Below are 15,282 nucleotides of genomic sequence, written 5' to 3'. Positions count from 1 at the left end.
AAAAGTAATACTTAAATGAGGAATTCTTTGAGATATTGGTCTTAGATTGAATGTAGCGTCACAAATTTCACAAATATAATTTACTATACAATTTTATTCTTTTTTTTAAAATGGCTGACGACAGTCTGTATCAACTAACTCAACTAGTCAAGCATAATGATTATTCTTCGGATTCATTAAATCAACTTTATCAATGCATAAGTACAATGACAGAAAGATCAATTGGATGCTTGAATTGGGATAAATTTTTCAAAAAATCACAGTGACTGATGAAGTTCTTTTACATTTTTTAGCATCCGTTTTAAACATTGAAAAGATATCAGAATGTTTCAAGGATTCTATTTTTTATCACAATATTAATCTTGAAAAATTCAGTAATTTAACTGAAACAGAACAACAAACAATTTTAAATTCCTACAAAGCGGATAAATTTACATATTACATAATGTGCTCACAAATTGTAAAATCAAACTGGAACAATTTATCCCAAACTTTAGTTAATATTGCAAATCAATATTTGCCATTTTTAGATGAAGAAAAGCAAATATATATTTACTGAAATAACTGGCAATTATCAAAATTTTGAAATTTCAGTTGCAAACTTGTTACTTTTTTATGAAAACAATGAAGAAAAATTAAGCAACTGTTTTAATTTAACATTGTTCCAGCAAATTTATTCCAAAAATGGAATCAAGCAAATGATATTTTTTGCTGCAAATACAATTTGTTGCAATAACACTTCTATCAATTTTTACAATCTCCTTGAAATTGAAGAAATGAATCCATTTGATTTTTTTTATTTCTCAATTCAATATAAAGAGATATTAAATTGCGATGATTTTCCAAAAGTTACAGAAGTAATCACAGGTTTAATCTCAGCTTCAAATATTAATGCTATTATGCGAATTTGCCAAAAAATTTGGATAAAATTACATTTTATAAATGTAATTATTGCCATATTACCTCAATATGGAATTTTATCACAAATGCAGCAATAATTCTTCCTGATGAAGATTTATTAATCAAATTATTAAAATTCATAGAAAAAACAGAAAAAGCAACAGATGAATTATTCGAACCGGAGAATGATTTGGGTTTCTATGAATATTTAAATTCGATTTTCTCAGATATTACATCTGCGAGAAATAAGCAATTTCTCTTGGAATTTCTAAATACCCATGAAGATGACTTCACTTATGATCAAACATTGTGAGGTCATTTTTGATCAACAAATTAATTGAAATTCCGATCAAAAAAAATTCACAAATTGGATCAAAAAAAATCGAATCTCAAGTTAAAAATAAAAAATTTCTACATTTTTATCAAATTTAGATTTTTTTTTCAAATCATGCGAATTGATTGAATAATTGCATATTTTATCCCATGCATCTAGAAGTATGTGTAATATTTTTGCTTTCATCAAGAAATTGTCGAATTTGATCTTAATTTTTTTTGAAAAATATACTTTTAGAAAAAGAAATAGTGATTGAATAGCTGCCCATGCTGTAAAAGGGTTATTTTTACAAGTAAAAAAATTGTTATTTTTCGAGCAAGTCGAGGCTTTTTTACCATCTTATTTTTGAAAAATTTACGAAAAATTATATCTGAAAAAACGCTTCATTTTGATATCTTACAATGATAAAATACCAATGTTGCTGGGATATAATAGCTACACCTGGACATCTACTACATTAATGCGTATGACAGGGAAAGTTGATTTCAAAAGTATAGCCTGGAAAGATTACAATAAATCAACGATAATTCAAAAAAATTTCTTATAAGTTAACATAATAAAAATTTAATTTTTATATTGCTTGTATTATACTTAAGTATATAATATATTTAAATCTTAGAATGAAAATTCGGGACGCCCTAGCTATTCAATTTTCCCTTAGGACGCCCATAAACCTTTCAAAAATGTGATGTAAATATCACAATTTTGAGAAATTTACACTAGGACGCCTTAGGACGCCAACCCCCTTTTTTACCGATCAAGTTATTTTTTCTGGATAAGATATTATATGGATAATTGGATAGAAAATACAATTATATAATCTTGTACCTGGTTTAATTAAGCTAATTGTCATCAGAAACTTGTAATTTTTATGAATTTCAGATTTTCTTTTCATTACTGCTTTTCTTAATAGGTCAAGTTCTTATTTACGTTATAAAGTATGATATTTACAAATATCAAGTTATCATGTTTTTTGAGAAATTATGAGAAACAAACAAAAATGAAAAAGATAGGAATAGCAATGAATAGTGATGTGGGTATAGAAAATGTAAGAGATATGAATGCAAAGCAATCAGTATTTAGGATATTGACCATAGATTTCGAAAAAAAAATGCTGCATATTGAGCGAAAACTATGATTATATTATAAGGCTGTCATTTAAAGCATAATGAAACTATTCCCTTTTCATTTTAATCGAATAAGATAGTAAAGATTTTTGAATTAGCTAGAAACTGATGAGATGTTTTCACAAATCAGATTTTTAATCTCTATAATGCATAATTCACTCAATATCTCAATTTTGATATTGCGAGATATTTTTGCTATCGGTTTCGCAATTTTGACACAATAGCAAGAGGGTTCTATAAGCATTATTATCAACGTAGAATCTGAATATCATATCAGAAAATGTCGCAAATCTGACATTTACCCGACCAAATAGCAAAAATAATTGAATACTTTTCGCAAAAACTTTAAAAATCGATAAAAATATGAAATATAGATATTAAAGAGACTTTTTATATAATATTCATAAAGATTTTCCAAAAATATGATACCGCAAAATTAAAAAAGTGACGTCTTGAGTGGAGTCAAAGGTCGAAATTGCTAGCTAAATGTTTTTTAGCGAAATTGCGTATTGTACGTTTTTTTCGCAAAACGAAACCCTTAGATATTATAACAAGAGAATTGCGATTAAGTTGTTCTCAAAATTTATTTGCTCGATTAGCTAAATTTTGAAATTATGCATAAAATATTTAGTATATAATAATATCAGATAAAAATCCAACGGTTATTCAAACGATAAAGTGTTGCATTCAATTCGAATATACTCATTTTTCAATACTCAAAAATTTTAGATTAACTAAAATTGTGCTTGGATTATAATTTTTAGAGAAATGACAACGGTTTTTTCATTTTTTTTTAATCCTTTTATCTATTCCTACTTAAAGATATATTGATCAACAGTCTAGAGCAGCAGCTTGTTGTGCTTCGAGATTCTAAATTTGATTGTGTCGATTATCATACCGAAATTTTATTCAATTAAAGATACAGTTAGCGAAATATGTTGTAAACAACGGAAAAAGTTGTAAACAACGGAAAAAGTTGTAAACAACTTTATTAAAACAAGAAAGACGCACACATTAATGAAGATATATATGAAATATATGAAATATATTTATCAAGATAGAATCCATTTACAGCTTAATTTGCAAACTCTATTTCAAAATAAATTTTCACATTCCATGAGCAAATCAAGTGTTCGATCTATAACTTATGAAAAGTCTTAAGAATTTTAATATATCCAAGTAAAATTGGATCCCACCTTGAGAAATAAAATTTTTTCTTTGCAGCAAATAAATAACTTTATAAATTTTTTTATAATATAACGTTTAGGGAAAATAAGCTTATTTACCAGGCCAATCATCCCCTCAATTTTGAGAGTTTCTGACGCGGTTTTGCCGTCATTTGCCTTTGCCATGCAGAATGATAGTAATGGAGTAATATTTTTTATGCTGGATATAGATTTGTTATAGCATATAGTATTTATTTTTCTAGTTGAGGGATTATAATTCCATATAGCGCTCATGAAATTAAAAAAATTTATAAGGATGTCAATTCGGAAAATTGTTTCCATTTTAGGAGAATATAATTTTCCTTTTCGAAAATTTAAAAAGTGAGACGCGCAGGATTCGAACTTCTTTAAAAGTTGATTTAAATATATTCTAGTGTGGATTCTAAGGATAATATCATATTTAAAATAAGAATATACTAGTTTAGGTGGTATAATTTTTTCGATAAATTTGAGAGCATGTACGTTTAGGGCATCAAAAGTGTCAATTCGCTCAGCGAAAGCTGAGCTAGCTTCGTTCTCGAAAGAATAGGGAAGGAGTGAAAGAGAGTGATACAGATGTTGACACATTCATATCATTTCAACAAATTTTGATCAAATTGAAATGCAATGAAATTCAATTCACTTCATATCCTTCAGTCAGTACATTGACATCCTTCTACATCACAATGATAACTCGTGCATCAATAGTTCTACAACTAACTCAGAAAAAACAAGATTTTTCCTTCCAGCTTACAGCTTTTAAAAAGTTTCGATGATAAAAATCACTCTACTCTTGTTTATCGATATGTTGTGATAGTAGGTAAACGTATTCTTATCGATATTAATAAAAATATTTTTACGAAAATCTGAACCAATTACAGAGTTATTCATAAAGTTTATGATAACGGTAATTACTTCATCTTTGTTTTATATTTGAATAAACAATTTAATTTAATTTGCATAATTTTTTTTAGTTGAAAGACAGGAAACTTAGTTGAGTTTGTATTATTTTTATCGTTTAATTCATTGTATATGTGAGTGATCCAGATATTTAAGATATTTAGAAAAAATTTATTAATTTGATTAACAAATTTTAATCAAAATAGCAAAAATCTATTTGATAGCTGTAAGCAAATAATAATTTCTATTTCAACCAAAATCATTAATTTTCATCTAAAGGTATAAAATTGTCAATTTTATGAGAATAAATTTAAAATCTCATGAAATATAAAGGAGAGTAATATTTTTCAATTTTCTTTTTTTCTTTCTCTCAAATATTTTCTATTGGAATTTTCTTGTTATCAAAAAATAATTTTAATATTTGTTTATTTCATTACATACAATAAAATTTTAAAAACTCTATTTCTTCACAAGAAAATTTTTTTCCTTCATATGAAGAAACATTTTGTTCTCCATTTGATGCTGAGTCTAAATCTCGATTTTTGAATTTTCCTTCTTTCCAAATTTCTTTTTTCCAAATTAGAAGTTTAATTCAAATTTTCAATAGTTTATATATTTTCTCAAACCGTCTTAGATTTTCTCACTTTTTAGGGATTTTCTCTCAAAATATACAAAAATAGTAATACCAATACATGTGTCTAATATACTTTAAAACCATCGTGATAAAATTCAAAAACGAAGAGTTCTTCTCTCCAAATTTTTTTCAAAATCAAAAAAATGAGATAAAAAAATATGTTTGGAAAATTCATTTTTAGCATTTTAGGAATTTTCTCACTTTTCTTCCAAATTGACATCCTTAAAATTTATCTTGGATATCGATTTGTTATTGTATATATAACATATTTTTGAGGGTTTTATTTTCTTTCACATTTTTCCCTTTTTACCCCTATCGTTTTCATTTTTTAGGTAGGACACGGGCTTCACAGTCAGCTTCTCAGTGCTTGCTCACAGAAAGAGTCGAATGCTAATTCTTACAAGGGTTTTAAATAGCCGATAAAATTCACTCAGATTGCATTTCTTTTGAATTATAAGCAAAAAATTCAAATCACAACGCAGATATGGCTTTACAATAAGAAACTAATATTCAGTACCTCCAAGTCAGATGATCTCGAGCTGATACCAATGAAAATAAACTAGTTTCATCATATTATAAATATAATTGTTTTATTACTAATTTTTGTATAAAAATTGTAAAGAAAAGGGAAAATAAATAGTTTATTTAATATTAACTTCATAAAACTTTTTATATGAATGGAAAAAAAATATCATAGAAGTTGCTTAATAATGATTAAATATGATATAACATACTATCCTGAATCTATATTAATGATTATGTATCATTACCATAGTAAAAAGTGACTGGCATCTGCCAATTTTGAAAGACCAAATTGAGGGGAAGATTGGCCGGGTAAATAAGGCTTATTTTCCATAAACGTTATACTAATATCGTATATTTTTGAAAATTTGTTCCTCACTTCATGATAGTGTCTTCTTTTCAATAGTAAAATAATATAACATGAAAGTCTCATCAAGAAGCCATACCAGTCATGTTGATTCCAAGAAATAAAATCCTTTTTACATATTATTGGAAAGAACGAGTAAGGGTTTCGTTTTGCTAAAATTGTCACTTTTATAGCATATTTGTTTTTGGATGTTTTGCGAAACCAAAAAAAAACTATGATATACAATGTGTGTGTAAAGAAAATACTTTATTTACTAGTTAAAAAATCATTTGGTATTGATCAAGTTATTTTTTCTGGATAAGATATTATATGGATAATTGGATAGAAAATACAATTATATAATCTTGTACCTGGTTTAATTAAGCTAATTGTCATCAGAAACTTGTAATTTTTATGAATTTCAGATTTTCTTTTCATTACTGCTTTTCTTAATAGGTCAAGTTCTTATTTACGTTATAAAGTATGATATTTACAAATATCAAGTTATCATGTTTTTTGAGAAATTATGAGAAACAAACAAAAATGAAAAAGATAGGAATAGCAATGAATAGTGATGTGGGTATAGAAAATGTAAGAGATATGAATGCAAAGCAATCAGTATTTAGGATATTGACCATAGATTTCGAAAAAAAAATGCTGCATATTGAGCGAAAACTATGATTATATTATAAGGCTGTCATTTAAAGCATAATGAAACTATTCCCTTTTCATTTTAATCGAATAAGATAGTAAAGATTTTTGAATTAGCTAGAAACTGATGAGATGTTTTCACAAATCAGATTTTTAATCTCTATAATGCATAATTCACTCAATATCTCAATTTTGATATTGCGAGATATTTTTGCTATCGGTTTCGCAATTTTGACACAATAGCAAGAGGGTTCTATAAGCATTATTATCAACGTAGAATCTGAATATCATATCAGAAAATGTCGCAAATCTGACATTTACCCGACCAAATAGCAAAAATAATTGAATACTTTTCGCAAAAACTTTAAAAATCGATAAAAATATGAAATATAGATATTAAAGAGACTTTTTATATAATATTCATAAAGATTTTCCAAAAATATGATACCGCAAAATTAAAAAAGTGACGTCTTGAGTGGAGTCAAAGGTCGAAATTGCTAGCTAAATGTTTTTTAGCGAAATTGCGTATTGTACGTTTTTTTCGCAAAACGAAACCCTTAGAACGAGTGCATAATAAAAGATAAAATTAGATTGCCCAATAAGTATTTTTTTTGGGGGGGATAATAAAAAAATTAAAAATGGAGCAAACAGAAGAGGAAATTCCACACGAACCATCCCCAACAGAGATACAAATCCCTCTTAAGGTTAAATCGCTTGACGAAGTAGAAATTGCTCCAGAATTTCAAAACATTGTTGAACTTCAGGATAAACTTGATACTTTTGTCGAAGAGCAAGTCAAAGATCTTGCTGATTGGATCAGTATCAATTTCAAATCTGACGAGCAATTAAATACGGTCGCTTCAGAGCTGAATATTTACGCAAAAATAAGAATCAAAAAATTGCAGCTATATTCGCAACTGGCTCAGCAACTGGTAATTAAGATACCTGATTTCAAAGATCATTTATTCCTTAAATCTCATGGACGTTTATTACGTTCATTATACAAAAAAGCTATCTTTTCAGAGCAAGAAATGCAAGAAAAACTTACTAGAATTCCTCAGCAAGTTGGTTTCTTCTTACCTGATGAAAAAATTCTTCCTTCACAAAAAGTTATAAAACAACATCTCGGAAAAGTATTTAAGCAATGGGATAACCTCAAAGCAAATGACTGGGAACTGTTTTCTCAGTTGATTGGATACGGATATGTTAAAAATACTCCAAGTTATTTCTTAAAATATGACAAAGTTGATCAAATTATCGAAACGATTCAAAAAGATCCAGATTTTATTAAAGAGAATATCCAAGACTCGATGTTTTCTGAATTTACCGAGAAAGTTGACAAATATGCAATAGATCGAGGCATTTCTCCATTAGCTTTTGCAGCATACTACGGCAGTGTTCAATGTGTTAAAGTATTACTCGAAAATGGAGCAGAAGTAGACAAAAATGCTGTTGCAAAAGCATCATGTGGCGGAAGTATCGAAATTTACGAACTTTTACGGGAACGTGGAGCTGATTTTCGTCGTGGAATGTTCCCAGCACTTAATTTCCGTCATCATAAGCTATTTGACCGCATAATTGCAGATTATGGTTTATATCCAATGCCATTAATCGATTGTGCTTCAAGCGGAAGCATCAGACAGATCATGTTTTGCGTTCAGAATGGTGCTGACATCAATCACGTGTTCGAAAACCATGGAACAGCTTTAATTGAAGCTGCATACAGAGGACACTACTCCACATGTGAGTATCTGATATCCCAAGGTGCTGATGTGAACCTCACCGTTATGAAACCACCTCCACCAGGTGAAAATCAGCCAATTGATCCAGAAAAACTAAAAACTAAGGAAACGGCGCTTGTTAAAGCCACAGCAGTCTCAGATCTCGACATAATGAAGCTTCTTATCAAGAATGGCTCTTCTTTCGATGGAAAACTCCGTGATTCAACTTTAATTGAAATTTGTGTTCAAAAACGTCGAGATGAAGCCGCCAGACTTCTTCTAGATAACGGATACAATGTATCAGCAATTCCAGAAGACAAAAAGATCGATATTTTCAGAAGTTGTATTCGAACACAAAATGTTTCAATGATAAGAATCCTTGCAACGCACGGATTGAAGCCAGAAGACTCTCCGACAGCCCAGAAATCATTTGTTCAGATCGCTCTCGATGATCCTGAACCAGATCCAACAGTTATCAAGACTTTAGTTCTTTTCGGAGCTTCAGCGAATTTGAGCGGTTCTGGAAAATCAATTCCTCCTCTTTTTTCAGCAATTCGAAGGAAGAAGTTCGAACTTGTCAAGACATTAATTGAATGCGGCGCTTACATGACAACAATCTTTGATAACGATAATCCTTTGGATTGCGCAATTAAACAAAAAGTGCCAGAAATTGTTGAATTTTTGAGAAAGAAAGGATTGACAGAAACACCAAGACCTGTTCAACAAACACCGCGGCAACCACAAAGGCAACCGAAGAAACAAGCTCCCGCAAACAACCAAAACCAGAACCAACAGAATCCACAACAACAACAAAACCATAATAATCCACAAAACCACAATAATCCACAAAATCATAATAATTCTCATAATGGTCCTCATTATCCAGAAGGAGGATTTCCACCTTTGTCTGTGGAAATATCGGAACAGGATGCAATTGATAAGTTGAATGGCGGCCAGATGACGAAGAATGAAAAAGACAGTGATGGAAGAACTCCTCTTCATTTGGCAGCAATTTGCGGATACCAAAATCTCGCAAATACTTTGATCAAACAATATTGCGACATAAACGCAAAAGATAACCATAACATGACACCTTTGCATGTTGCTTTGTTAAGCCAGAACGCGTCTATCGCTGAGGCTTTGATAAAGAGAAGATGTTTGATCGACGAAAAGGATGATTTGGGAAGAGCTCCAATTCATATCGCTGTCAAAAATGATTTGGTCGAAATTGTGAAATTACTTATTAAATACGGTTGTAATGTAAACCCGGCTTCTCCTCATGTGTCAACACCTTTGACACTAGCTGTTTCACAGGAAATGAGACAAGTGATCTCAAGAGCTGGTGGTGTATAATATTTATTTGATTTATTTTTATATAAAATGTTCAATGTTTTATTTATGAATTCTTTTTCCAAACCATTGCAAATGACACTTTTTCTTTTGTTTTACTAGGGTTATTGTTAGCTTCATTTCTGCTCGACATGCTGGTAATGTAAGAAATGATTGATGCAGCCTAATTTATTACTCCAATTGGCAACTATCTTGTATAATACAATTAGTTGCATTTTCAGTTTTTCAACAACATTATTCAATTTAAGATTAGCTTCGTTAATTTTAATCATATTGTAGCATTCTCACTGTACTTAGATAAGAATAATATTGCACCTGCCAAAACCCCATGTTAAAAATCGAAATATTGTATTTCCAAAATGCAACAACGGAATAACTCGTATTTTGTGTATTTACGTATCTCATGATGCATATTTAATTGTTGTGGTTGAAATATAAACATTGTTATGATACTACCTTAAATTAAGATTTTTGCTATGTGATTGTAAATGAGAATGATGTTTTCAACAATAGTTAAGACATAATATCAGCTCTAATATGAATCGCCGATAGAAATTGAGTGACAATTTTTTCAATTGACCTCAAAACTTCGTGTAAAAAAATGGATGCAATTAATGAATTTATTGAAAATGTCAATATATTTTCATCATTAAAAACAGGAGTTATACCAGATTTCGAGAAGTATTTCCTTAATTTCATCAAGGTTCATAATGTTTTAGATTTTTGTAGGGAAATTTACACAAGAACGGACTCGCAGATGGTACATTTGATGTTTTCTATTATATTTAAGTTGTTTTTACAAAACCATTGGGATGAATTATCTGCAGATGTTCAAGAATCTTTATTCAATTCATTAACTGAATTTGTTAAACAAAAAGTCAACTCATATTTGCAATTAAATTGCTGTTTATCAGATATTGTACTACTTAATCCCAATATTGCTCAAAATTATTTTGATTCCATCGACGATAAAGAATTAAGGTACGATTTCCTTACGAACATTGTATTCGACTCAAGTAAAAATCTCTTAAAACGCTTTAGAAATCAAGAAACAATTGATGAAATTTTAGCACAATTATTACAGGTCATTTTTGATAATTTTGATAATTACGAAGGTAAGCAAAGATATGATTTAATTAATAACTCAATCCGACTAGCTGTTAACGTCTCAATTTACATTCCATTCGAGACAGAATTATATTCGTTGTCAACGAACCCAGAAACCATCGATTATTTAGTACCAATCATTGATTCAATATGCAGCATCTCCAATACACGCGTTGATGAAACAAATGAAAGCTTTTTCAAAACAATCCTTCATTCTGCCTTTCAAGTTGCCAATATTTATCTCCAACAAGAGAATATCGATGACGCTTTAGCTATGATTACTATGGCCGTAGAATTTGACGCAATTTACATATTTTCACCTGATTTTTCTGAAGAACTCGAATTTATCGTCCGAACACTTAATACTCTTGTTGAAAATGAATTATTCGGTAACGAAATGTTCAGGGAACTCATAAAACTGTTTATTTTTTCTTGTGCTGTTCCAATCGAATCTGACAAAAAATTTAACTTTTACATATTGATTTTGGATATCGTTGTTCTTTTCGCAAACAATGGCGTTCAATTTGGCGACTGCGAATTCGATTTCGTTGAAGGATATTTACAATCCAGAATTGTAACTTATTTTGAACAAAGATTGACATCAAACCTTCAGCCAGGCCATTTTATGCTTGTTACCAAGTTTAAAATGATTCCTCAACGAATAATTAACCCAATGGTTCAATATTTAATTGAAAATCCATTTTATGACTTGAATTCAATATTGTTTATTGCATCATATGGTATTAAATATAAATCACATATCAGAGAATTCATAAATATCCTTACAAGCGTTCCAATTGAATTAATTTATGATTCTGCCCAAAAAATTTGTGAAATCATGGAACGAGTTCCTGCTTCAAGGAGTTATATTAATTCTAATATGATTTCATGGCTGGCAACTGGTTTAAACAACATAAAAGATATTCATTCAATTTATGTTGTAAAAACATTAATAGCTATAGCATTTTGGTATCCTCAATATCAAGATGATATCACAGATGCTGTTTCTAATTATGTTTCTGAAATGATTGAGTATCAAATTGCAAATAAGCAAGAATCGTTCAATGAATTCTTGAATGAAATAACAAATGCAATTTATGAGACAGAAGTATCAAATATTGACATTATGTCTTATATTTCGGAAGCAATTTTTACGAATATTTCCGGATACGTTCAAATTCCAAATAATTTTACACAAAGTTCTATTGCAATATTATTCCGTGCAATAGGAAGATACATTCCAATAGAAAACTATAGAGAATACTTAATTTTTGTTCTAACTCATAATCCCCATCCATTTCATGTTAATTGTTTCATAGGTTTCCCACAATTATTGCCATGCGATGAACTTGTACAGTATATTTCTTCTGTAGAAGGCGAAGATAAGGAAATAACTTATAATAACGCATTTAATTTGATTTTAAGCTTAAGTTACGAGAAGGATGCTGATTCAATGATTGAAAAAGCTCTTAGTGTCCTCTCAATCGACCAATTAAAGGAATTATCGATGTTACCAAACAATTTGATAGCTTATAATGCTCTTTTAGTCATCCAGATGCTTATCAGATATAAGAAAGAGATAACATCCCAGTTTATTGATACAATTTACCAAATTTTCGGAAATTCATTAAATCCGAAAATTTTACTTCTTACATTTAGGATTTTATCAAGTATATGTGAGACATTCCCTGAAGAAAAGCAAAATATCATGATAAATATTTGCCAAATATTGCGCGAAACACCAGAACATATTTCAGCACCAATTATTGCAGCTATTGAAGGAAATGTTGAGCACAATCAACAATTTATTACATTTGCTAAATTCTCGAATGAACTTAGCTTATGGAGGAATGAAAACACTCAAACAAATCCTGAATTTTTAAGATCAATAGCTAATGCGCATAAGGATGCAAATTAATATGTTTAAATGTATTGTTTATTAAATCTCTACTATTTTTAACTTTTTGTGCTAAATTTTTTGAATATTGAGTAATTAAATAGGAATAGTTTAATTTTAAGGAACATAATATCTTTTTCATAGCATGTTTAATATCATTTGTGAATAAAAGCATTCATTTTTAGATAATGTCAAAATACGATAAATTTGGAGTTGCCATTAGAATCGCAAAAGATGCTAGCCATGATATCCTTGAAGATTTCAGAAATGTGTCATCAAAGATTGATGGTAAACTTGATTCTCTTGATAAACTTCTCGATGCAATAGAATATAATTTGAAAAATCACAATAAATTGCTAGCAAAATCAGTATCAATTGAAACTTTCAAATCTGAACTCGATTCAATTAAAGAAATGATGTCAAAACAAAAAGATTTGCAAGATGAAATTAATAAATTAGTCGAATTGCAAGATGAACAGAAAAAACGAAAAGCAGCTCAAAAAATTACAGAAACCAAGAAAGAAAATACAGTCATAGAAGTTAAACCACCAAATCCTCCTCAACCAAAGCCAATTAGTGAAGAGGAAGAAAGAATTAAAAGGTTGATGGCTTTTATTGGTGTATCAGATAGTGATTTATCTCCGGAAATCGATTTAGATCGATTTTTAAAGCTTCAATATTTCGTTGGAAAATCAGATGAATCATATTCTCCCCAAGAATTTTATTCAGTTGCTATGAAGTTTTTGAATAGCCCTGATCTTGTCGAAGTTTAACTTCATTATTTGCCTGATAGAATATTCATTTATTTAATCATTCCTTTATGGAACTTTCATTGTCATTAATATGATATTTTAGAAATACAAGTTCATGAAATGATTTTACAAGATGTTACAAAAATTATTACTTATATTTGTTGTTTTTATTCTCAGACCGATAAGTTTCCCGATATCCCACTAATCAATAAAGATTCTATATATTTTGTGTTGTTTTTAATAAAATTAGATATATTATTTTACTGTTTCTCAGGATTTTAATCATAAATTCATAGCAAATGTTTATGTTATCACCTCATGATGGTTTTACATTTACCATTTTTATAAATGATTCCACGAAAAGATGATGATACACCTGACCAAATCAGTATTGGAAAAAAAGATCAAGATATGGAATGTCAGGATGAAAATGATGATCTTCATGAAAGCCAAGTCATCGAAATGCTTCAAAACATCGAATCTCAACCAGACAATTTACAAGTAATCTTAGATTTTTATTCAAAATATAAATACACGTATGGATTCCAAGAAATGTTTCCATTTTTACAATTTGTTATTATGAATGCAGATCGAGTTCCTGAATATCGAACATTATTTTATCAAATTTTTCGTCTTATTATAACAGATAAGGTAGCAGATCAATTTATTCAAACACCAATAGCTAGTGAGCTATTTACTGCTTTTCCAAACTTTGGTACACCATTTATTTTTCAATTTTTTGTCATACACAGCGAATATATTGCTAATTGTCTAATCCAATGGAACGTTGTACAAGCTTTAAATCAATTTTTCGACTCTCCTCCAACATATGAAAGTATAATTGTCGATGTTTTATGTTTTATTGAAGCAATGACCGATTACAAAGGTACTGCTTTCGATAATATGTTATCTTTATATAATAAATTACGTGATTTTACATTTGCTAATCCACATTTAGTAAAATATACATTTAAAGCTCTTACAAATTTCATGTATGACCAAAATTGTGCGCTTAACTTCCTACTTAATCCATCGCTTCAGGAAATGCTTGAGAAAGAAGATCCTGCAATGATAATTCCTGAATTAGAATTATTATTAGATTATACATTCGATGACTCAGATAAGAAGTACAATGAGTTGATCTCAGGTACAGACACTACATGCGTTAGATCTAAGGTTGTTAATTTAAAGGAAGTTCTGAAAAATCATCATTTGTTCCTTTTTGATTATTTTTACAGTTTATTAGAGAAATATGTTGATAATGAAGATATATTTCAATCAGTACTTGAATCATTGTCTAATTTATCAAATTTGTCCAATTTTGCGGAAGAATGCGAATCATTAGGTATAACTAAGTATTTAATCGACTCTTTGGATGGGAAATATAGTTTTACAGTCAAGAAATCAATGATAAAGTTCTTGTTGGTCATTGGAGCGACATCACAAAATCAACAATTTCGAAATTTAGTTGAAATGAATTTCTTGAATTATCTTTCAGACTATTTCGAAGAAATTCAATATTCTCTATTCGATGATTTGATGTCTTTCTTATACCACCTTAACTATATGCAGGAAATGTTTGAAGATGAAGAATTATCTGATTTAATTCAACAATTTGTAGATGAAGTTGTAATTGATAAATTAAATGAAATGCTCTTAGAACCTGAGAAATTATATGAAGTTGGTGATCCAAATGCTGAAGAAGGACCATATTATAATATTCAAGGTTTTCTTGGTAGATATGATTGTGAATAAACTTATCATTTAATTAAAACATGTTTTCTTTATAAATGAATTGATACCATCATATAATAAAAAAATTCATAATAGAAAATG

At 29.1% G+C, this 15,282-nt stretch overlaps 4 protein-coding genes across 4 annotated transcripts, besides 1 other annotated feature; all 4 read left to right on the top strand.

Moving 5' to 3' along the window:
• Window positions 1-1,989: part of a mobile genetic element that runs on past the window's edge.
• A 5,135-nt stretch (window positions 1,990-7,124) lies between these two features.
• TVAGG3_0579200 (spectrin binding) lies at window positions 7,125-9,963 on the top strand (the record flags this gene model as incomplete). The annotated part of the gene is made up of 1 exon (XM_001312562.1): window positions 7,258-9,693. The coding sequence occupies one exon, from the start codon at window positions 7,258-7,260 to the stop codon at window positions 9,691-9,693; it is 2,436 nt and encodes an 811-aa protein (XP_001312563.1).
• A 309-nt stretch (window positions 9,964-10,272) lies between these two features.
• Window positions 10,273-12,737, top strand: TVAGG3_0579190 (armadillo (ARM) repeat-containing protein family; the record flags this gene model as incomplete). Its single annotated transcript, XM_001312563.2, has 1 exon — window positions 10,292-12,715. The coding sequence occupies one exon, from the start codon at window positions 10,292-10,294 to the stop codon at window positions 12,713-12,715; it is 2,424 nt and encodes an 807-aa protein (XP_001312564.2).
• Window positions 12,738-12,882: 145 nt separating this feature from the next.
• On the top strand, window positions 12,883-13,686 carry TVAGG3_0579180 (uncharacterized protein; the record flags this gene model as incomplete). Its single annotated transcript, XM_001312565.2, has 1 exon — window positions 12,883-13,467. One exon carries the CDS (start codon window positions 12,883-12,885, stop codon window positions 13,465-13,467), a length of 585 nt encoding a protein of 194 aa, XP_001312566.1.
• Window positions 13,687-13,794: 108 nt separating this feature from the next.
• On the top strand, window positions 13,795-15,201 carry TVAGG3_0579170 (uncharacterized protein; the record flags this gene model as incomplete). Its single annotated transcript, XM_001312566.1, has 1 exon — window positions 13,795-15,201. The coding sequence occupies one exon, from the start codon at window positions 13,795-13,797 to the stop codon at window positions 15,199-15,201; it is 1,407 nt and encodes a 468-aa protein (XP_001312567.1).
• Window positions 15,202-15,282: the final 81 nt, after the last annotated feature.

The sequence above is a fragment of the Trichomonas vaginalis genome, chromosome II, assembly GCF_026262505.1.
Source record: "Trichomonas vaginalis G3 chromosome II, whole genome shotgun sequence".
NCBI lineage: Eukaryota > Parabasalia > Trichomonadida > Trichomonadidae > Trichomonas > Trichomonas vaginalis.
Note: the sequence above shows the minus strand (reverse complement) of the source record. Positions and strands in the feature narration are given on the sequence as shown.